This window comes from Cucumis melo, chromosome 9 (assembly GCF_025177605.1).
Source record: "Cucumis melo cultivar AY chromosome 9, USDA_Cmelo_AY_1.0, whole genome shotgun sequence".
NCBI classification, from domain to species: domain Eukaryota; kingdom Viridiplantae; phylum Streptophyta; class Magnoliopsida; order Cucurbitales; family Cucurbitaceae; genus Cucumis; species Cucumis melo.
The window spans coordinates 9,806,575-9,829,620 of NC_066865.1; the positions used below are offsets into that span (position 1 = coordinate 9,806,575).

The 23,046-nt window shown below is 34.2% G+C and overlaps 2 protein-coding genes across 2 annotated transcripts; both read left to right on the forward strand.

The window, feature by feature from the left end:
• Positions 1-18,246: 18,246 nt before the first annotated feature.
• LOC127150819 (protein TRACHEARY ELEMENT DIFFERENTIATION-RELATED 7A-like) lies at positions 18,247-19,219 on the forward strand. The gene is made up of 2 exons (XM_051089495.1): positions 18,247-18,341; positions 18,438-19,219. The coding sequence occupies exons 1-2, from the start codon at positions 18,266-18,268 to the stop codon at positions 19,130-19,132; spliced, it is 771 nt and encodes a 256-aa protein (XP_050945452.1). The 5' UTR covers positions 18,247-18,265; the 3' UTR covers positions 19,133-19,219.
• Positions 19,220-20,798: 1,579 nt separating this feature from the next.
• On the forward strand, positions 20,799-21,799 carry LOC127150820 (protein TRACHEARY ELEMENT DIFFERENTIATION-RELATED 7A-like). Its single transcript, XM_051089496.1, has 2 exons — positions 20,799-20,899; positions 21,042-21,799. The coding sequence occupies exons 1-2, from the start codon at positions 20,824-20,826 to the stop codon at positions 21,779-21,781; spliced, it is 816 nt and encodes a 271-aa protein (XP_050945453.1). The 5' UTR covers positions 20,799-20,823; the 3' UTR covers positions 21,782-21,799.
• Positions 21,800-23,046: the final 1,247 nt, after the last annotated feature.

The window sequence follows — 23,046 nt, forward strand, 5'->3', positions numbered from 1 at the left end:
AAGAATTTCTCCTAATTAAATACATGAAATAGTGAAGAAATAAAATGATCCAATCCATTATACTATCCCAAGTTCATTTTTCCATAACCATGTAGGAAATTATCTAAGAATTTCTCTAGTTAAATGCATAAAATAAAGAAGAAATAAAGGAAATTATAAAGTGGAAGAATGGATATGGAGAGAACAAGGAGATGTCATGGAAGGGCCTTTACAAAACACCTCGAGCTCATCAGGATGATGCTCCCTCAAACCCAGAATAGGTGTCAAAGGTTCAAGCTAAAAGTGCCCCAACTCACAATTCTATTCCCCATGATGGTCTATAATGATTCCCATGATGATCTAACCTTAAAATGAAGGGTTTTCATTTATGTAAAAGGCATAGCACCGTTATATAGGAGAGCGTTACAGTGCTTCTGTGAAGCCCAGCTTTTGGAGTAGAGAAGTGATGAAGAATGAATATGAAAAAATTGCTAAGTATAAGTACTATGTGTTCTAAGTGAGAAAAATTAAAATGACTAAGTATAAGAATGATACGTTAGGAGAGGAAGGAGCATGTGTTCTGGTAAGGTGATGCAAGGAAGGGAAGTATGTGTAGTAAAGCTAGGCGATGTGCTAAGTCAAGATAATATGTGAAGAGTTGTTTAGTAAGCGTTTTGAGTTATGCGAGCAGAAGTCAGGTGAGGAAAGGAAGATGATTCCTTAATTAAGATTAGTCATCTTCTTACGTGTTGGATTACAGTTAACTATAATTAGAGAAAATATTAAACCTACACGTGTATTGCACTAAGTAGGAGCTGGCAAGCTAAAATGAGTTTAAGAATGACTAATCTAGTTTAGGATTAATATATATAAATAGGCCTTGAGAGTTCAAAGGAAGTTATATGAAAATTCGAAGTGTTGAGGCTCCCAAAAAGACATCAGGTGAGGAGAAGAAGGGAATCAAGAAGGGGGTTAGGAGGAAACATATTAGCTTTGTGAGTGACCCTTCCAAAAGAAAAGAACATAGATTTTCAAGCTTTTCTTTCAAAGTCATGTTATGTTATGCATAGTATAATGCTTGTAAAAACTTGTTTAGGATTTATAAGAAAAGCATGACCTTTTGAAAGTATGTTTCCAAGCTAAAATGTTTCCAAGTTAAAGTATTTCTATTTCATTTTATGTTGCTTGAATGAATTACTTGTATGCAAGTAAGCCATTAGCTTTATTTCTATCATAAGCTAGCTATTATTTACACATAATAGCTAAGTCAATCATGCGTTGAGTGGTTTGCATGGTGGGAAGATGGTCGGATGCACTGAGAGGTTCGCATTTGAGTTAACCACCTGAGCAACTAGAATTGAAAATGTAATATTGATGATATGAGTCGGCACTGTAGTCTATGTGTGGAAAAGGTTCAATGACTTGGCAAAAGGAATAAGTAGAGGCTAATGTGGTGTTTATTGTTTTTAGCGCATGATGAGGTGTTGTAAAGTTGATTTTGTAAAATGAATTACCGATGTACTTATATTACCCAAAGGTTTTCCTAAAATGCCACTTACTAAGTGTTAGGCTTAAGTTTTAAGTTTTCCTTCCTACATAAGCAAAGCGAGAAGGCCACATAGAGAAGGCAAGCTGCTGCATCATGTTGGGCGATTAACAATTGTGCAAGGCGTTAGAGTTTAAGTTTAGATGTTTTAAGTTATTTAAGTATCTTCCTTGTATTTGTACTAAGTTTTATGTTGAAGGAATAAAGTTGTTTAAGTTTTTAAGTGTTGCATTTTCATACCGTGAAGCAAATTTTCATTCAAGTTTAAGTTTCATTAAAAGCTAAGTTTAAGACCAGGTGTTTTGGCGCCTCATTAGAGGTGTTGGAGCTACCCAAGTCGTGCTCGCGTTCGGGAACGAAAGGAAAGGATGCGTTCTAGGTGGAGGCGTGATAGCTCCACCTTGTTGATGCTATTAGAAAACGCACTTTGCAAGCACCTGCATCCAAATATTCAAGACTTGATCTGTTTCATCTCATTTGCTTGTTAACTCCTTCGATTTAACATGAAAAGTATCCTAAATTGCCTGGATGTGTCAATTGCTTGTTTACCTGTCAAGACGCTAAGATAAAGCATTGAATACCTAGAACTAAAATGATTTAGGCTGAGAAAGATAGCCCCTTTAAGAAGCTACCATGTACCAATCACAAAGGTGACAAGGAGTTATTCAAGGACCTTGACAAATTGTTCTAGTTAAAGGAGTAGATAAGAAATGGTGAATATCTAAAAGTGAAATGGAAGGGCATGATGTCAATAGAGAGCTATGTAGGAACCAAGTTGATTGCTGAAGTGTTGCTTGTGCTCGAGATTGATAAAAACTTTGTTAAGTGTTGGTTAACTAGTAGAGAAAGGATTTAAAGTGTTATTTGAAGATGGAAAATGTCTCATTTTGAACTCTAGTGGGAATGCATTGTTCAACATAAAGATGTAATACAAAAGCTTCTCATTCACTACAAGAAATTTGACCTTTAATGTCAATCAAATACCGACAATACAAATGTATAATGTTGGATGATTGACCGACATGAAAGAAGATGTTATTAAGATATACAACAACAATAACTTTTATGTCGATTTTCGACTGACATTGTAGTTGATTTTAGTGTTGGTTTTCACTAGACATCCAACACCTTTACACCTTTTCGACTGAGCATTCTTCAATGTTGATCACCTAACAAAATGAAATGAATTGTCTGATAATAAAGATAGGCGATGCTTTCCTTTTCGTCATTAAATGCTCATCATACTGTTACAAATATAAAAATACAATTTGTTCTAATTATGTGCTTGCCTACCAACATTTCCCTTCCACCTATAAATCCATCCTAACATATACTACACAACAAATGTATTTCCACAAACAACAATTCAAAACTTTCACATTAAGACAATAGAAAAATTATTAGTAATTATGCCAAATACCCACATATACAAATAAACAAAAAACTAAACATCCAACAAAACTGTTCTATTATGTTCAAAACTTGTAGTATATTAATAAACTAATATTTATATTCTAGCACTCAGAAAAAATGAATTTCTAGTAACTATTCTAACTCTTGTAGAACTTACATATAATGACCATTCTCAAACATGTTAGCTCCTGAACTGAAATTGCCTCCATCAATACCTCGCTCTTTCATTACTTGTATTGATGAATCTCACATATCTATAGAGACATGAAATATGGAAAATAACATCACTAAAGATCCAAGCTCGTGTATATTAAAATAGATCAAGCAATAGAATATCAAGCCCTTTAATCATGAACGTTCTTTCAATCTATATCATTACTCTTGTCATAGTTGTAAAACTGAAGTGTAACCCATTTCACTACAAGAAGAAAGGGTCTACAGACGCATCGAAGCCAGAACTACGTTGGGAGAGGCTACACCGACGCAAAAACGGATGTCGGCAAGAACGTCGTGAGAGATGCATCATGAAAGACACTCCCGACGTGCGAATGGAACAACGTCGGCAAAGGATTACTGACGACGCACTGTTCGCTGACAAGGTCAACACATCGACAGTGGAGAATTGCTGACGTTTGGTAACCGCGTCGCAAATAGGTTACTACCGACATCGTCAAGTACGTCAGCATACATGAACCACCGACGCGGCGTCGGTAGAACGATCATTTGCAACGAGTAATGTGCGTCGCGAAATCCTTATTATAATGTATATTTTTATTTTATTATATTGGAATCAAATTTGATTTAAATTCATTCAATTACTAAAGACAATTAATGTAAATATAATAAAATACCAAATGAAATTTATATTAAAAATAATTCAAAAGTACACGTTCGTAGTTATTAAATTACATACATAATAAAAACTAAAAACTAAAAACTACAAACAGAAAACTAAACACATAATCTAAGTGTTAGTGTCCTATGAAAGTTTCTCATGCCTTTGAACTTACAATGACACGAAATTAAGTTAAATATATATCATCGATAATATGAAATTAAAGAACATAAAAGTTGAAAATTACATATCTCAACGAAATCAAGTTCCTCTCGAAGCCCAGGAGAGGTCTTCAATCATTTTTCTCATTTCTTCCATTTATCGAGCCAGTGCTTCTATCAAACGAGCACTTTCTTCGTGCTTTCAGTTACTCTCTTCTTCTATTACCTCAAGATGAGGTTTTATCTCGTTAACCTCTCTAGCATGGACCATTTCTCGCTCAACAGATGTAGATGAAGAACTACCAGCAACGTGTCGCAACTTTGGCTTGGGGCCCCAACCAAGATCTTTCAAATAACCCGATTGTCTACCTAAAACAGTCTCGCATATCTTGTCTTCAGAAAGTGGTTGAGAACCCTTTTATGGTAGGTTGGAATTGGAGTTCCAGCATTTAATTGTGCAAATAAATTTTTTGTTAATTAAGTAAAGTATATAAATCAACTATTATGTGAAACAAGACAAATGACAACTTATAAACTTACATGCGTATCCGCAGCCGCTTGCCAAATGAACTGGCCACCCCAAACATGTTTCTTTCTGAATAACTCCACAAGATCGATCGAATTACCCGCTATTTAACGAGCTTATGTTGTCGTTGTAGAAATGACTTGGCACCGCTGCTGTGGTTGTAGGGCTGCTTCGCTCTAGCAGCTCTGCTCATCGGCAATTGCTCCTACATGCAAAAAATCAAAATGTTACATAAAAAAATAAATAAAGTACCATTTGAGAATATTAAAAGTTATAAATCACCTGAAATTTTCGAGTGAGGTAGTGGTCGCAAAGGAAGTACTAATCTTGCACCTGATTGCTCAATTTGAGGGATGGGTTGGCATGAGCCTGTTTAAAATCATCGAACTTCTTGAAATGACGGTGGTTCTGTTCCTTGAACTCCTTCCACACGGTGAGCATTTGATGCTAAAAAACTGAGTAAGTACTAGATCAGTGAAATCCAACACGAACCATTGCTGTAAAAGAAAAGTATAAACGAATTAAGATTGAGTCTATGTATATATGTATATATAACATATATGTACGGGTGATTTAAAAACTTACCTATAAATTGTCTTTAACAAGCTTGATGTACTCCAGTGTCACATCAGTCTACTTAAGAAAGCAGACTGGAAAAGTGTCTTGCCTTAACACGTCGATGGTATTGCTAAAGCGAACAGCGTCCTGGCCTAGAGCAATAGATATGAGGATCTTCCCATTTTGTGCAACATATCTATCTAACTTCAGGTTCTTGGAGTGTTGTTGTCTCCTAGGAGTGGGAGTAGCAGGTTGAGAGACATCTAGGAAAGCATAATAATTTCATAAACATAAACAAAAGACTTATGCATAAATAATTGTTTATGTAACGATGACTAACCAGATGTGTTGCTAACCGATGATGTGCCTTGAACAATATTGAACTCCTTAGCATTAAAATCGAATAGATCATCGCTTTCATCAAAATCGACGGGAAAGTTAGACATAGTACCTGTAGAAATATAAACCTAAATTAATTGAACATATGAGAGTACGTGAAACTGGATATATATAAAAAATGGAAAAACTATGAATACGTGATTCATTAGTTATTGTTCACTGTCATCGTTTGACACGCTTTGAATGGATAGTTATTCATCATCATCGTTTATAAAGTCATCAATGACATGACGCACCATCGATTTATCCACCATTGTAGGATCAATGTCGACTTTGCAGTACAAGGTTTCGTTCTCAACGTGATCAGCGACATGATGACCAACAACAATTTTGGGTACATTTAGTTGTTGATCCTCAACGTCATCCACTTTGAGTACGTTCCATATACATTTATTTTGGACCATTTGAACAACCTTCCAATTGACACCATTTTTTAGGTCGTCGATGTAAAAAACTTGATGTGCCTGGATTGTAAGAATGACTGATTCTTCAGGAAACCAAGATGTGTTGAGAGATTTGTATCCCAATTTCACGGTTGTTCTATGCTTTTTGGTTCTTGCCTGTATCAAACCATCTACACTTCAATAGCCAAACACGACATCCCATTGGATATGCCACGAAAAGAATCCCATCTAATACATCGTAAAATTATTGTCGTCACTTGCACTACTTTCACCGACTACCATGACTCCACTATTTTGTGTTGTGCATTGAAAATCATGATCTATCATGTGAAGTCATATCCCACCCATGATGCACTCAGTGTAGGATCGAACGTCAAGTGAGGGTCTCATCGTAAGTGAGAAGAAATCATGTGAAAGGTTGTCTCTCTCACGTATTTCGATGACCTGAAATTGTTTTGTTAATAATGATATAAGTATATGAAATAAGCCTATGGAAATTTTAAATGGATTTATGTATTCCACATACATACCTGATCTCTGAACCAATCAGGAAATACCCGTTGATATTTTATGAATAACTCGATAGGTGTTGTTTGTTTGACGACGTATCAACTTCAAGTGTTTCCTAAAGTTCATAGTTGGGAGCTTGTGACGACTATAACTTAACAAAACTTAAAGCACTCATTAAATATTTAAAGTTAGAAGTACGTACTTGTAGTACTCTGCAATTTCATCTACATTATTCGAGAATGTATCAATGGATCTGACGCTTCTCTTATTGTGATAAAGATCTTGAACTTGTCGCGCCTAATGATCGTATCTTCTCAAACTCACCAGCTACCTCATCGTTGGGAATGCTATCATCATTTCGTTTATCCCGGGAAAACCGAGTTTCAATCCTACTTACATACTCAAACATAAGGTACTTAGTTCATTGATGACATATGCTTCAGTAATGGGTCCTTTGAGATATGCTTTGTTTCAGACATATTGCTTCAACGTGCGTAGGCTTCTCTCAATGGGATACATCCAACTGTAATTAATCGTACCAGTGACCTTTGCTTCATACTGTAAGTGAACAGCAAGATGTACCATTACGCTGAAAAAAGCAAGTGAAAATATTCTTTCCAGTTTGCAAATTATAATAATCATATCTGCTTGCAACCAGTCCAAATCACTTACTCTTATCATCCTCGCACACAGGTTGTAGAAAAAACTACAAAGCTCAGTAACAATGGTATACACATGTTTTGGTAAGTGTGCTCGAATATCAATAAGTAGAAGCCAATGAAGCAAAACGTGACAGTCGTGAGTCTTAAGACTTGATATTTTTCTATCTCTCATTCACACATTGCAAAATATTAGAAACAAACCCATCAAGAAACTTGCATGGGGCTTCACTAATCTATTCCGATTTCTATCATGTGTAAATCTTTTCTTATTTTCAAATCCTGAAGGTCCAATCATCATAGTATCCTTTGTTTTCCCTTTAATGTTCAATAGTGTACCTACCAAGTTATCACAAATGTTCTTTTTAATATGCATTACATCCAATTTATGACGTATTAGTAGACTTGGCTAGTAATGCATATCGAAAGAAGATACATCTTTTTGTCCAGTTGAGAGCTCTCTTTCTTTTTCTTATCTTTCAGTGATGGATAGATGTTTACTCATCACTGGAAACTCAAGGGAATCTACTTGTTCCAAGATATCGGGCCCATTCAGAACAACCGAGGAGGCCTACGCTTTACACTTCTATAATGTAACTTACTTCTACGCCAAACATGATTATCAAGAAGGCAGCATCGATGTTTCATGAAAGCTATTTTTTCTTTTATCCCAAATGACAATTTATCTATCATGCATATGGAACATGTCTGATACCCTTTCGTACTTCATTCGGATAAGTCGCCATACATCGAAAAGTCATTAATAGTCCATTACAAAGTTGCGTACAACTGAAGAAGCTGATAGGTAAGAGAATCATACGTATGAACACCAAGACTCAATAACTGTTTCAGTTCCTCAATCAAGGATTAAAGGTAAGCATCAATTTTCCTACGGGAGATCTTGGACCAGGTGTTAGCAATGACATGAAGAAGTTGGACTCCTTCATGCACTTCCAAGGTGAAAAATTGTAAGGAATTAACACCGCAGGCCACATATTGTAGACGGTACCCATATGTTCAAAAGAATTGAACCTATCAGAAGCTAATCCCAAACGAACGTTCCGTTGATCTGAAACAAACTCAGAAAATTCAGAATCAAAATGCTTCCATCCCTCTGCATCAACTGGATGTCTCAACACGTCATCCATTTCGACTCGTTTATCCTGATGTCATCTTATTTCAGACGAGCCCTCTTGCGATATAAATAATCTTTGTAATCTCGGTATGAATGGAAAGTGCCACAATACGTTGTGCAAGATTTTTTTTCCTTTGATAAGACTAGCCTTATATCGAGGCTCACCACAAGTTGGACAATATGCCAAATCGACGAACTCCTTCCAATACAACACACAATCATAGTTACATGCATGAATAGGCTCGTACCTCAAGTCCAAGTCATGCAGCTCTCATTTTCATAGAAAGAACTAGAGATAGTAGTACTACACATTGAAAATGCACGTTTTAATAATTATAATAACATGTCAAATGACTTGTTACTCCAACCGTTAAGAACCTTGACGTGCATCAACGTAACCAAAAAGTTGAGGGATGAAAATTTCGAATAGCTGGGGTATAGCTCACCACAAGCTTGGTTTAAAAAATGTTGAAATATATTCGTTGTCTCTTCTTCTACACCACTATTAAACGACATGCCATTCTTTAAACCTTCCTCTGCTGTTTCTTTATTGTATTCGATTGGAGCTTGTAAATCATGCAGCATTCCCAACATTTCATTATCTTCAGAAAACGGATTACTACTGGTTCCTTCAATATGGAAGAGGTCACTGCTAGTTCCATCTTGGAAAAGGTTACTATTAGTTTCTTTATTAAATCTTTCTATATCTCTATACAAGTTCACTGGCTCTCCACGATACACCCATTATGTGTAGGAGGGATACATTCCAATGGTTAATAAATGTTTTTCCACACCTCATAATGAATCTCAATTCGAGTTCATACATCTCTTGCATGGACACCTTATATGTTCGTACTTATCAACGTGATACTTTGCAACGTCTAAGAATTTGAAAACTCCCTCTCTATACTCAATCGTTAACTTATTCCTAATGTTCATCTAACTCTTGTCCATTGTTAAAAACCTAGAACATAAATATATGTAATTATCTTGCACTAAGGGCAACTATAATTCTAACTAAATAAACGTACACTTACTTCTAACAAATAACTCATGTTCACAAATAATAAACTACAAGCTACCATAACTGCAAAATAGCCACATCACATCAATAAAAAGTTTCAAATTCTTTAATTTCATCAATATCATAAATTTAAAATTTCATCAATATCACAATTTCAATCATTATTATCACAATTTAAATAATAATGATTCCCTAACATTTTACAATTGTTAAAATTTCATTCACACGTATAATTTGGTTCTTAAGCAATTAAATATACATTATAACTAAAAAACTCTAACAATTTTAATTTACAATTTAAATTACAAAGATATTTACTTATTCAATCTACAAAAGTTTATACATTCTACAATATACATTATTCCCTAACATACACATACAATATTTATACAAACTAGAATATACATTATTCCCTAACACACACATACAAAATTTATACAATATACAATATACAATTTATACATACAAGCTAATATATATATATATATTTTTTAAAAAAGAATAAAATACACTATTTTTACTAGTAGAGAAGATGACATGAGGATTGAAGGGTGGCATACAAGAAAGTGGTGGACGGTGGCAACAGACGACGGTGCGACAGACCTTCCTCTCCTCTCTTTCTTTCTCTTTTCTCTTTTCTTCGCATGCTTCTAGGATTTACAACATGCTTCTGGGATTCACAGCTAAAATGAAAGGGGATCTCTTGGCGCATTCCAAAAACGTTAGGAGAACACCCCACTCATGACGCTATCACTTACGGTGTCATCAATTCTCCAAGAACTACGACGCAGTCACTTATGGCATCCTAAGAACCTTGTCAAAAGTAGTCAAAACTTTACATATATCGCGACGTTACCTACCCCACATCCGCAGAAATTCGACCTCTCACGATACCATGCAATCTAGCGTCATGATATGGTTATCGTAATTTTTTAAATGTTCAACCTTTGTTAACATAGTCAAGGCAACGTTCGCAAAAGGTTGACTTCCACGACGTCTTGCATGCAAAATAGACAGTTATTTGAGCAAATTCGATGTGTACATGCATGGCGTCGCAAAAAGTTTATATTATTATTTAAATTAAATATTTTCGCAACGCCTCCTCACTCGACGTCGTGGAAGCCTCACCTTCTATTGACATTGTTTGTGCGACGTCACCAAAGTTTCACACTGTCGACGCCTTCTTCACGATTTTGCGAAAAGGTTCTATTTACGACGCCTGTTTCGGCGTCGACAGATCTTCGATTTTTTGTAGTGTTTGGAAATAACTTTTATAAATATCAAGTTTTAATTGAAAGACATACAAGGCATAAGAAGCATAATTTTCATAAACATGTTAATACTTCGTAATAAAATTTCCTTTCGTGATTGGAAACTGATTCATCTGGCAGTAGTAAGTCTAGCACTTAGGGATTCACAATTTTTACTTGAAAATAGGGAAAACATTTTGAAAGAGTAAGTTAAAAGACTTAGTGAGCGATAGTTTTATAAAACAAGTTTTTATAAATAGTTTAACATAAACTGTAGTTCAAATAACAATTAGCAATAAACATTTATAACATGATACTAAAACACATTGAACTTTTGAGAACATTTGCATAGCTTTTGGAAGACATGATCCATAGCCACAGGTAGTATTAAACCTTTTCGTCCTAAGAAGGAACAGTCAATAGGAAATAGTTTTCACTGTACTCCTCCTTTAAGCCATAAGAATATACCTTTCCTGATAGCCCATAGTTAAAAATAGGCTTGTTAACCTTACCATCAATATTGGAATTAACCACATTGAAAACCTTGAAACATTTCTTTTTCATTCATAATCCGTCATCATATCAATCAATCATATCATAGCTTGAGAAATCAATTTATAAATACTTAGCTTTTGTAAACACAATAGAAAGCATTAACTTAACCATTTATTATAAAACATGTCTTGAACAATAACTTGGAAACAATGCTTTATAAAACATTATAGAAATCATTTTTATCACTAACTAGATATTACTTGTGCTTGAAATCATGTTTAATAAATAACTCTTTGAATCAAAATGTCACTCACTGTACTTAGATTGATCCTTGGTTTGGGAATTCCTTCAAGGCCTTCTTGATCTGAAATGCACTAGCTAGATATTGTTACACGTTCATTGACATGGTGGCTGCGCTTGGCGCACTTTGCCGCGTGCTAACCTCACAATGAAGAGTCGTGTGCATCCTGGCCGCATGCTCAGTATGCACCACTATTGTGTGTCTTACGCGCATTGGGCTATGCGCGTCCATCGTTGCACGCTAACCTCTGCGTGTATGGTTATGCGTGCATCCTGAGCACATCCTTGCTGCTCGACTGTGCCATGGTTGTGCCGCGTGCCTTAAAACCAACCCAATAACCTCTATGAAATATAAACTTATGCTCATCTCGCCTTGAATGTTTGAGGTTAAAGGAAATTAGGTCAATGATAACTTGTAAAAATACAAGTTATTGTCACCTTTTAAGTAGTATAATGGAGCATAATTATGATATAAAGAGGCATAGCCCATAACAAAATAGGTTGAAATGGGATAAATGCAATATACAAGTCACAAAAGGTAAAAAGCCCGTTCATCATGGTTTTATTGTCTTAACGTAGGATTTTAACAACATGAAGCACAAAGGCAAAATAAAGGAGCCATTTCAGGCAGCCAATGCTTGCATCAACCACCCGAGCAACCAAAGAAAAGATGCTAGGTTATATGAATCGCTAGAAGACAATAATGGTTGGTGATATTGTCAGCCAAAGGATGAAAAGACGTCTTCAATTCCACATGGAGGTACTTCAAAAGACAGAGAATTAATAGCGCATTAGACCATATGATGTCCCATCATTCCAACACCTATATATACAAAAGCATCTCCTTCATTTGAAAGGGTGTGAAACCTTGGTGAAAGAACTTAGCTTCATCCTACCTTTCTTGTCATTGCTTTAGGTGAGAGCTTAGAGTAAGAGTTGAAAAGAATCCAAATCTCATCACCTCATTTCTATAATAGGCATATATGAAGCCAAAAAACTCAAGAAATTGTGTTTTATGGCTAGACTCATTCTACTTTCTTTCCATTTGTAATAGTTATACATATTGTATTGATACTTTGAAATCCCATGGTCGAGAGGTCTAAAGTTTACAATATGAATACCAGCTTTCACTTTCATTCTTCCGTGATCTCTTTACTTTTCATATGCTTGAGTTATTTATAATTATGAAAAACACAAAGTAGTAGTAGTTTTGATAAATTTTGGATGTTCTTATTACTTGTCTTGTTTAGTTAGAGCTTCATTCAACGTCTCATTCCATTCGGGAGAACGAATGAGGCACTGGGCGTTACTACTCGAGAGATCAGTTAGTAACTAAGACCTCATTAAACAGGCAGGGAAAGGATTGTAGTAATATACAATCTCTTCATTGGATTCCTTCTTAACATACATATTAGAAATGCGAGTATGAATAGCAATAAGGCGCTAAGAGGCTGCTTGCCTTAATATGGGATGGATTGCAACTAATACGACTAAGCAGATTATATATAAATCACATGGTAATTTCAAGTATTTGCATCCCCAGAGGCTAGCAAGTATGGCGAAAGCTCTAAAAGGATCCTTGCCTTAATTTGGAATTAGTCAGGCGCTTTAGATTGCGCCTTAAGGAACTATTTACACTCTTTGTACCACGTCGTATTATACTGAACTTTCCTTCATTATTCTTGCCAAATACAGATTGAGTTCAAATGCATACAAATTTACCATCTTCATTCCCCCTTTCATATCACACATTTAGTGTAAATAATAGTAAAAGTATGAATATAACAATACTGTATAGACATCACAAGACATCAATTTACGCATTATAATAAAACGAATTACTCAAGAAACCTCTCTTTTCGCTTACACTTGGGCAAGAGAGAGAAAAACTTGTATGTAAATGACACATTTGTAGAATTAAGCAATGCATAAGATAAAGTTTACCCCTTTTATTGCATGGCCTTAACTAAGTCGCCTAGTTTAGTCGCATGCTTAGAGAGCTGTAACTCCATATCCCCGATAGCACTAAAATGAACATATACTAATAAACAAGCAGTCAACCATATTTTTTGTAGTCAATCTCACGGAAATTACAACCACTTGCTTGCTTTCTTCCTTTCAACATGCTTCTTTGTTGGATCTTGTAGTAGCTAGTTCTACTTGTAGGAATGGCAACCATGAAGCTTGGAGATAATTAACTTACTTGGATATGATGTTTTCAGAAACTAAAACATTGGATAAGTAACATAGATCAATATCTTAATGATGGTAGGAAACGTTGAAAGCAAAACTCAAGTAGCAGGCCAATAACAAAATGAGAAAACCCTATATACGAAACTTACATGGAAGATAACAATGGCCTCTGAGAGTGGTAATTGTGAGTTTATGATGAAACAAACTTGTCACTTACACGTCTCCAACCAACGTCAATCGACAAGAATACATAAAACAAGCAAATAAATAAGATAAGTTAGATTGAGAATTTAATATGGGACCATTAAAAAACACATAAAGGAAATGAATTACATACTCTAGCTAAAAGCATAGACTAATTTGAATATTCCGAACCTTGGGATCTAAAGTAATAAATAAATAAACCATTGGAAATGAAGAAAAAAAAAAAAAACATTTACTAAAGTGCTTGGTCCCTCCCATAAATATTACTACAAGAATTTAATGAAACGAAACCATAAAAAACATCGCCAACTAAAAGATGCTATCGAGGGTCAATCTTTGACATGAAAATAATCAATCCTAGATTATACAAATAAGATTTTAAGGACGAATTAGATATAAATTGACGAACCACAATAAAAATTTAGTTAGGATAGTCATAGTAATAAAAAACTTCATACCATAACAGCAGCAGAGCAATCCAACAATAAATCAAAAAAGCACACAGGTTAAATATACCACCTAAAATTGTCGATGTTTTCAAGCTTCGGAGCAATACAACCTAAAAAGCACGCAATGTTAAATATAGCACCTAAATTTTTTGCATATGTAGGTTATATTCAAGATGTATACAACAATATAATTATATACCTGATCTCCCAACTTTGATTCTTCATCCACGGGGAATATTTCACTTTGTTCGTCTACTTCTAAACATACAATATTTTTAATATATTTGGTTATGGAAGCTGAAGAAAAAACACTTTTCAGCCTTGGACAATTAGTGACAACTACATCCTTTACGTTTGGAAATGCCAAAACATCACCAACATCTTTGTGGAACACGTATTTTAAATTTGGTCGAACATTTAATATAATGTTAAGTTTCTCAACCAAGAGCCAACCATAGCAACCAAAAACTAAGATTTGAGAAGCTTAACAAGAACAGAACACTTTAAGCAATAAACATCCAAAAACAAGAATCTCATCTTTAATTCACTTTAGGAGTGGAATGAGTGTTTATAAGCTTAATTTTTAAAAACAGAAAAGAATCAACATGGTTGTCTAAGGGATCAAAATAGGGAGAGATTGCTTGGACAAAAAATAGGGAGAGATTACAAGTTAGAAAGGGAAAAATGATCAAAAGTTTAGAGGGAGGAGATACCTTTCTGTATCAAGCATTCACTACGTCAAGTTTAAATAATTACATCATGTATCAAAATCACATTGTCTATCAAGCACTCATTATGTCAGTAGGGAACGACAAATACCTTTTTGTAGATAATGATTGAAGATGATTAAAAATTGTTTGAAAAGTATAAATTAATATTTTATTCCAACGTGATATTCTCACATTGCTAAGGACGCAAAGTGGGAGTTCCTTTAAATGCCCCTACCTCATGTCGTGGGTTTGGACCAAGGGGTATGCCCATGTTTTAGAAGGGTGAAAAAATAGATAAATGTTGATTTTTTTTTTATATCTTTACACATGCGAGTGTCGCCGCTGTCTCAGTCTATTCGATTAGATGGGTAAGGTGTGGCGTGGTGAGGTGAAAAATGCTAAATGTTTATTTTTATTAAAATTTATTTTAAAGTTTTTCTTTGAGGTGTCAAGTTTGTAACAAGTCAAATTGAGGCATTGAGTTTGTAAAGCAATGCGTTGAGATTTTGAGGCGTTGAGTCGTTACACTTTGACATGACTGTTAAAGTGTTACATTCTTGACTGGACTGTTGAGGCGTTACAGATCTAACACGTTAATGCTTGTATGATTGTTGAGGTATTACAAAATTCACTCCTATTGTGTTCTACTCCTCTCATTTCAATAATCTGAGAACACCTCTCTTACAAAAAAACTCTCTCTATTTCTACTTTTCAAGCAAAGTCATTCAGAGTATGTGTTGGTTTTTCGATCGATTCTGGTACAACTTTGATTGAGTTTTCTAGCTGTTGTATCATGGGATGACGTGACAATACCGATCTGTTTGCACTCTGAGAAGAGTTGCAATACGTCTTAAAGAGAGTATTATCCGTGACTTAGCCTTCATCTAACAAGTTTTTGTTTTGCAGTTAGACATTTAGCGTCCAAGCATTTTGTCTAGGTGACAAGTCTAGGTGACCATCAACTAGGTATTCACTTTATCTAGGCAATCAGTCTAGGTCTCCACTGCTTGCTCATTTTTGTGTATGTGTGTTTTCGTGTTATCGTGAATTTTTCATTAAGGCTCCAATTATGTGACTAAGCGAGACAACTAAGGTTAAGATCATGCGATAAAATGGACAAACTTAATTTTATGTGTTGCTTAGTTCTAAAGATATGTTTATTTCATACATGTTTTTCTCTCTCTTGTCTAAGTGTAAACGAAAAGAAAGGTTTCCTAGGTAAGCCAGGGTACGAACACAAAGAATTTTGGTTTCCTTTGATTATATCGCATAGGTTGATGTCATGTGGTGTCTATACAATACTAGTATATTCACACTATTGTCTTTTAATTTTAGTATTATGTACACTAAATATGTGATGTGAAAGGGGAATTGGAGGTGATGAAGTATGTATGCAATTGGACTCGGTCTTCTTTTGGCAAGAACAAGGAAGGAACATTCATTATAACATGACACAATACAAAGAGAGTGAATAATTCCTTAAGGCAATATAAAACATCTACTAATTTCAAATTATATCGAGCATCCACTCATAGCTTTCGTCGTACTTGCTCGCCTTTTGGGATACAAATATTAAAATTAATATTTGTTTCATATCCAACCTATTTGGTTCAATTAGTTAGGATCTATCCTTTATTAGCAAGAGTTTTTCGGCACCTTGTTGTCACGCACACTCGCGTTTTTTACATGTATGTCAAGAAGAAATCTTGTGAAGCGATTGCATTGCTACAATCTTTTAACCACATGTTTAGTAAGGTCCTAGTTACTGACTCTCTCTTGACTAATGACACCTAATACCTCATTCCTTCTCTCGAATGGAATAAGGCGTTGAATAAAGCTCTAACTAAACAAGACAAGTAATAAGATCATCGAAATTCTCTAAGTACTATCACTACTTTGCATCATTTATAATCATAAAGAACTAAGTCATGCGATAAGTAAAGAAATTGGAGAATGAAAGAGAAACTTCATTGTATTCATGATAAAAGAGTTAGGTCTCTCAGCTTGGAGTTCAAACTATCAATACAACATAAATAACTATTACAAATGAAAAGATATTAAAGTGAGTCAAGCCATAGAACACAATTTTTTATGTTCTTTGGCTCCAGTTACCCATATTACAGAACTAAGGAAAATATTTGAGAATTGAATTCTGTACAACTCTGACTCTAAACTATCACCTAAAGCATAAAGATGAACGAAATAAAGTAAATAATTTTTAAATAAAATTGTAAAAAATCGTCTGCGAAAACTAGAGTGTTGAATTCGGGAGTTATTTGTGTGTGAGGAAGGTGTTAGCGCGCCACAACACCCGTTTAGAAAACGGTGGCAAAATTACAAATCATGAATTGAAAATATTATTTTTTAATTTATTTTAAAAAGTAATGTCTTATTTTAACCCTCATTACTCTAATATTTGAATTAATTATCTCATAACTTAAGTGGAGAGCATTCCACCAATTGGACTATATATTAAAGAAATTTTTCTCACCTCAAGAAAGTGAAAAATTAGTAGACTTTCTCAAAATCCGTCATAGGAATAGTCTTTTAATAGAGAGATGTTTTTTTAAAACATGAATTAAAATCATTTTTTCTTGGGATAAAAACTTGAACTCCCAAATATATGATCCTTCACCTCAAGAAAGTTTGAAAAGCATAAGAAAAATTATAGCATTAGAGACAAATTTTCTAAATGATTAAAAAAGAGTCTTTATTTTAAAACATAGAGAATTTTAAATTGAAAAGATTTTAAAACATTTAAAATAAAATAGAACACAAAATCAGGCTTAATAGAAAGTTAAATAAGTAGAACAAGAATAAAGAAGAATCATAATAAATTAAGCAAACATAAAATAACATATTGAGAATTTAATTAAAATATATTGGATATCGACCTCGGACTTCCAAAGAATTGGTTTCCTCACCTCAAAAGTTCTAGAAAATTGGGCTTGCAAATTTCTTAGATTCCATCGTCGGATTTTTTTTAAAAGAAATTTAATTAAAAATATATATAAAAAACAACTATTAGCTAGAATATATTAAACAAACCAAAAAACACATACAATCATTCAATAAAATTTCTTTTTTTTTTAAAATTTATTTATTTATTATTATTATTATTTATTATTGGAAGTTTTTTTTTTTTCTTTTTGCAAAGATTATTTTGGCTAGATTTATGGTTTACTATGGAGCATATGTATTTTTTTTTCATGGACAACTATTTTTTGTTGATGCTAACTTAATTTCTCTAACGTACTAAAAGAGAATTAAATTCTCTAACCATATTTGATATTTACGGATGAAAGTTAAGATCGTTGAGTTTTACCCATTAAAATTGATGATAATTAAAATTGTTTTGGTTTAACTATATCGATTTTAATTTTATTAAGTTACCTACCAATTAGAATTAAACTATAATTCTTGTTTTGGCAACAAAATTATCTATATAAACCCACCCTTCTTCGAACTATTTCCACAAGTAAGATTAATCTTCTTTTCTCTATTTTCTAGTGACCATGATGGAGAAAACTCAAAGAATTTATCTTCTCTTTCTATCTCTTTTATCCATAGCTACAATGTCACATTGTCGTGGTACGCATTTAAGAATATCATCTTTCCCTAATATATATATATAAGTATATGTATCTCGTATGTATGTATTATGAGTCTTTGTTTGTGTATTTACAGTGCTGCTTCATGTTGACCCACAATCTGACGTCGGTGGCCCTCAAATGGTTATCCCACCTCCTCCTCCTCACAAAAATCAACAATTTGATGTTGGCAGACCTGAAATGGTCATTCGACCCCGTTCTCATCATCTTGATTCATACATTGGTGGCCCACAAATGGTCAATCCACCACCTTCACCCCACAAATTTCCACAATCCGACGTCGGCGTGCCTCAAATGGTCATTCCACCCCCTCCACCACACCATCGTCTTGATTCAGACATTGGTGGCCCTCAAATGGTCATCCCACCACCTCCACCGCACAAACATCCACAATTTGATGTCGGAGGCCCTCAAATGGTTATCCCACCTCCTTCACCGCACAAACTACCACAATCCGATGTTGGCGGGCCTCAAATGGTCATACCACCACCTCCACCACATCATCATCTTGATTCTGATGTTGGTGGCCCTCAAATGGTTATCCCACCACCTCCACCACATAAATTTCCTCAATCTGATGTTGGCGGGCCTCAAATGGTCATTCCACCCCCTCCACCACACCATCATCTTGATTCCGATGTTGACGGCCCTCAAATGATTATTCCCCCTCCTCCACCCATCATATTCGCCTTTAGTCGAACATCGTCGACGACCCCCAAATGGTCATCCCAGCGCCTCCTTCACATGTTTCATCCACAAATTAATATTTAGTGATATCATAACGATAATCCTCTACCACCTCTAAAGCAATTTTTATTGCATCCAATCTGATCACATCTCTAGATGTGTGATTCATTTCTTGTCACTTCCCTTGAAATATTAAGCATAATAAGTTAATAATAAGAATACTTACTATTATAAATATTTTTGCCATGTGTCTGAGACGACGTGGAGCGGCCAACATCCTCAAAATGGTTAGTTTTAAAATAAAATAACAAAAAAAAGATCGCTACCAATGTATTTTACGTTGTGATTGGACACTGAAATAAAGTAAATAATTTTTAAATAAAATCGTAAAAAATGATCTGTGAAAAGTAGAGTGTTGAATTCGGGAGTCATTTGTGTGTGAGGAAGGTGTTAGCGCCCCACAACACCCGTTTAGAAAACGGTGGCAAAATTTCAAATCTTGGATTGAAAATATTATTCTTTAATTTATTTTAAAAAGTAATGTCTTATTTTAACCCTCGTTACTCTAATATTTGAATTAATTATCTCATAACATAAGTGGAGAGCATTCCACCAATTGGACTATATATTAAAGAAAATTTTCTCACCTCAAGAAAGTGAAAAATTAGTACACTTTCTCAAAATCCGTCATAGGAATAACCTTCTCGTTTTTTTCAAACATGAATTAAAATCATTTTTTCTTGGGATAAAAACTTAGACACCCAAATATGTGATCCTTCACCTCAAGAATTCAAGAGAATCAAACTCCCAAATTTTCTAGATTTCGTCGTAGGATTTTTTTTAAGGAAAATGGTATAAATTATAAGAAAAGATTGATCGGGAAACCTTATGAAACTATGGATTGCATTTGGAAAGTTTGAAAAGCATAAGAAAAATTATAACATTAGAGACAAATTTTCTAAATGATTAAAAAAGAGTCTTTATTTTAAAACATAGCGAATTTTAAATTGGAAAGATTTTAAAACATTTAAAATAAAATAGAACACAAAATCAGGCTTAATAGAAAGTTAAATAAGTAAAACAAGAATAAAGAATCATCATAATAAACTAGGCAAACATAAAATAACATATTGAGATTTTAATTAAAATATATTGGATATCGACCTCGGACTTCCAAAGAATTGGTTTCCTCACCTCAAAAGTTCTAGAAAATTGGGCTTGCAAATTTCTTAGATTTCATCGTCGAATTTTTTTTAAATGAAAATTAATTAAAAAAATATAAAAAAACAACCATTAGCTGGAATATATTAAACGAACCAAAAAGCAGATACAATCCTTCAATAAGATTTCTTTTTATTATTATTATTATTATTATTATTATTATTTATTATTGGAAGTTTTTTTTCTTTATGCACAAATTATTTTGGCTAGATTTATGGTTTACTATGGAGCATATGTATTTTTTTTTCATGGACAACTATTTTTTGTTGATGCTAACTTAATTTCTCTAATGTACTAAAAGAGAATTAAATTCTCTAACCATATTTGATATTTTTGGATGAAAGTTAAGATTGTTGAGTTTTACCCATTAAAATTGACGATAATTAAAATTGTTTTGGTTTAACTAAATCGATTTTAATTTTATTAAGTTACCTACCAATTAGAATTAAACTATAATTCTTGTTTTGGCAACAGAATTATCTATATAAACCCACCCTTCTTCGAACCATTTCCACAAGTAAGATTAATCTTATATTCCCTATTTTCTAGTGACCATGATGGAGAAAACACAAAGAATTTATCTTCTCTTTCTGTCTCTTTTATCCATAGCTACAATGTCACATTGTCGTGGTACGCATTTAAGAATATCATCTTTCCCTATATATATATAATATATATATATACACACACACAAGTATATGTATATATATATATATATAAGTATATGTATCTAGTATGTATGTGTTATGAGTCTTTGTTTGTGTATTTACAGTGCTACTTCATGTTGACCCACGATCTGACGTCGGTGGCCCTCAAATGGTTATTTCACCTCCTCCTCCTCACAAACATCCACAATTGGATATTGGCGGACTTGAAATAGCCATTCGACACCCACCTCATCATCTTGATTCAGACATTGGTGGCCCACAAATGGTCATTCCACCACCTCCACCTCACAAATTTCCACAATCCGACGTCGGCGGGTCTCAAATGGTCATTCCACCGCCCCCACCACACCATCATCTTGATTCGGACATTGGTGGCCCTCAAATGGTCATCCCACCACCTCCACCGCACAAACATCCACAATCTGATGTCGGTGGCCCTCAAATGGTTATCCCACCTCCTCCACCGCACAAACTTCCACAATCCGATGTTGGCGAGCCTCAAATGGTCATACCACCACCTCCACCACATCATCATCTTGATTCTGATGTTGGTGGCCCTCAAATGGTTATCCCACAACCTCCACCACATAAATTTCCCCAATCCGATGTTGGCGGGCCTCAAATGGTCATACCACCACCTCCACCACATCATCATCTTGATTTTGATGTTGATGGCCCTCAAATGGTTATCGCACCACCTCCACCACATAAATTTCCTCAATCTGATGTTGGCGGGCCTCAAATGGTCATTCCACCCCCTCCACCACACCATCATCTTGATTCCGATGTTGGCGGCCCTCAAATGGTTATTCCCCCTCCTCCACCACATCACATTCGCCTTTAGTCGAACATCGTCGACGACCCCCAAATGGTCATCCCATCAACTCCTCCTTCACATGTTTCATCCACAAATTAATATTTAGTGATATCATAACGATAATCCTCTACCACCTTTAAAGCAACTTTTATTGCATGCAATCCGATCACATCTCTAGATGTGTGATTCGTTTCTTGTCACTTCCCTTGAAATATTGAGTGTAATAAGTTAATAAAAAGAATACTTACTATTATAAATATTTTTGCCATGTGTCTGAGACGACATGGAGCGGCCAACATCCTCAAAATGGTTAGTTTTAAAATAAAATAACAAAAAAAAAAGTCGCCACCTATCTTTTTTACGATGTGATTGGACACTGAAAAAAGTAAATAATTTTTAAATAAAATCGTAAAAAATGGTCTGCAAAAACTAGAGTGTTGAATTTGGGAGTCATTTGTGTGTGAGGAAGGTGTTAACGCCTCAAAACACCTATTTAGAAAACGGTTGCAAAATTTCAAATCTTGAATTGAAAATATTATTCTTTAATTTATTTTAAAAAGTAATGTGTTATTTTCACCCTCATTACTCTAATATTTGAATTAATTATCTCATACCATAAATGGACATCATTTCACCAATTGGACTATATATTAAAGAAAATTTTCTCACTTCAAGAAAGTGAAAAATTAGTACACTTTCTCAAAATCCGTCATAGGAATAGACTTTTAATAGAGAGATGTTTTTTTTAAACATGAATTAAAATCATTTTTTCTTGGGATAAAAACTTGGACTCCCGTATATATGATCCTTCACCTCAAGAATCCAAGAAAATAAAACTCTTAAGTTTTTTAGATTCCGTCGTAGAATTTTGTTTGAAGAAAACGGTAGACGTTATAAGAAAAGATTGAATGGAAAACCTTATGAAATCATGGATTGCATTTGGAAAGTTTGAACAGCATACGAAAAATTATAACACTAGAGACAAATTTTCTAAATGATTAAAAAATTGTCTTTATTTTAAAACATAGATAATTTTAAATTGGAAAGATTTTAAAACATTTAAAATAAAATAGAACACAAAATCAGGCTTAATAGAAAATTAAATAAGTACAACAAGAATGAAGAAGCATCATAATAAATTAGGCAAACATAAAATATCATATTGAGATTTTAATTAAAATATACTGAATATCGACCTCGGACTACCAAAGAACTGGTTTTCTCACCTCAAAAGTTCTAGAAAATTGGGCTTGCAAATTTCCTAAATTCCATCGTCGAATGTTTTTTTAAAA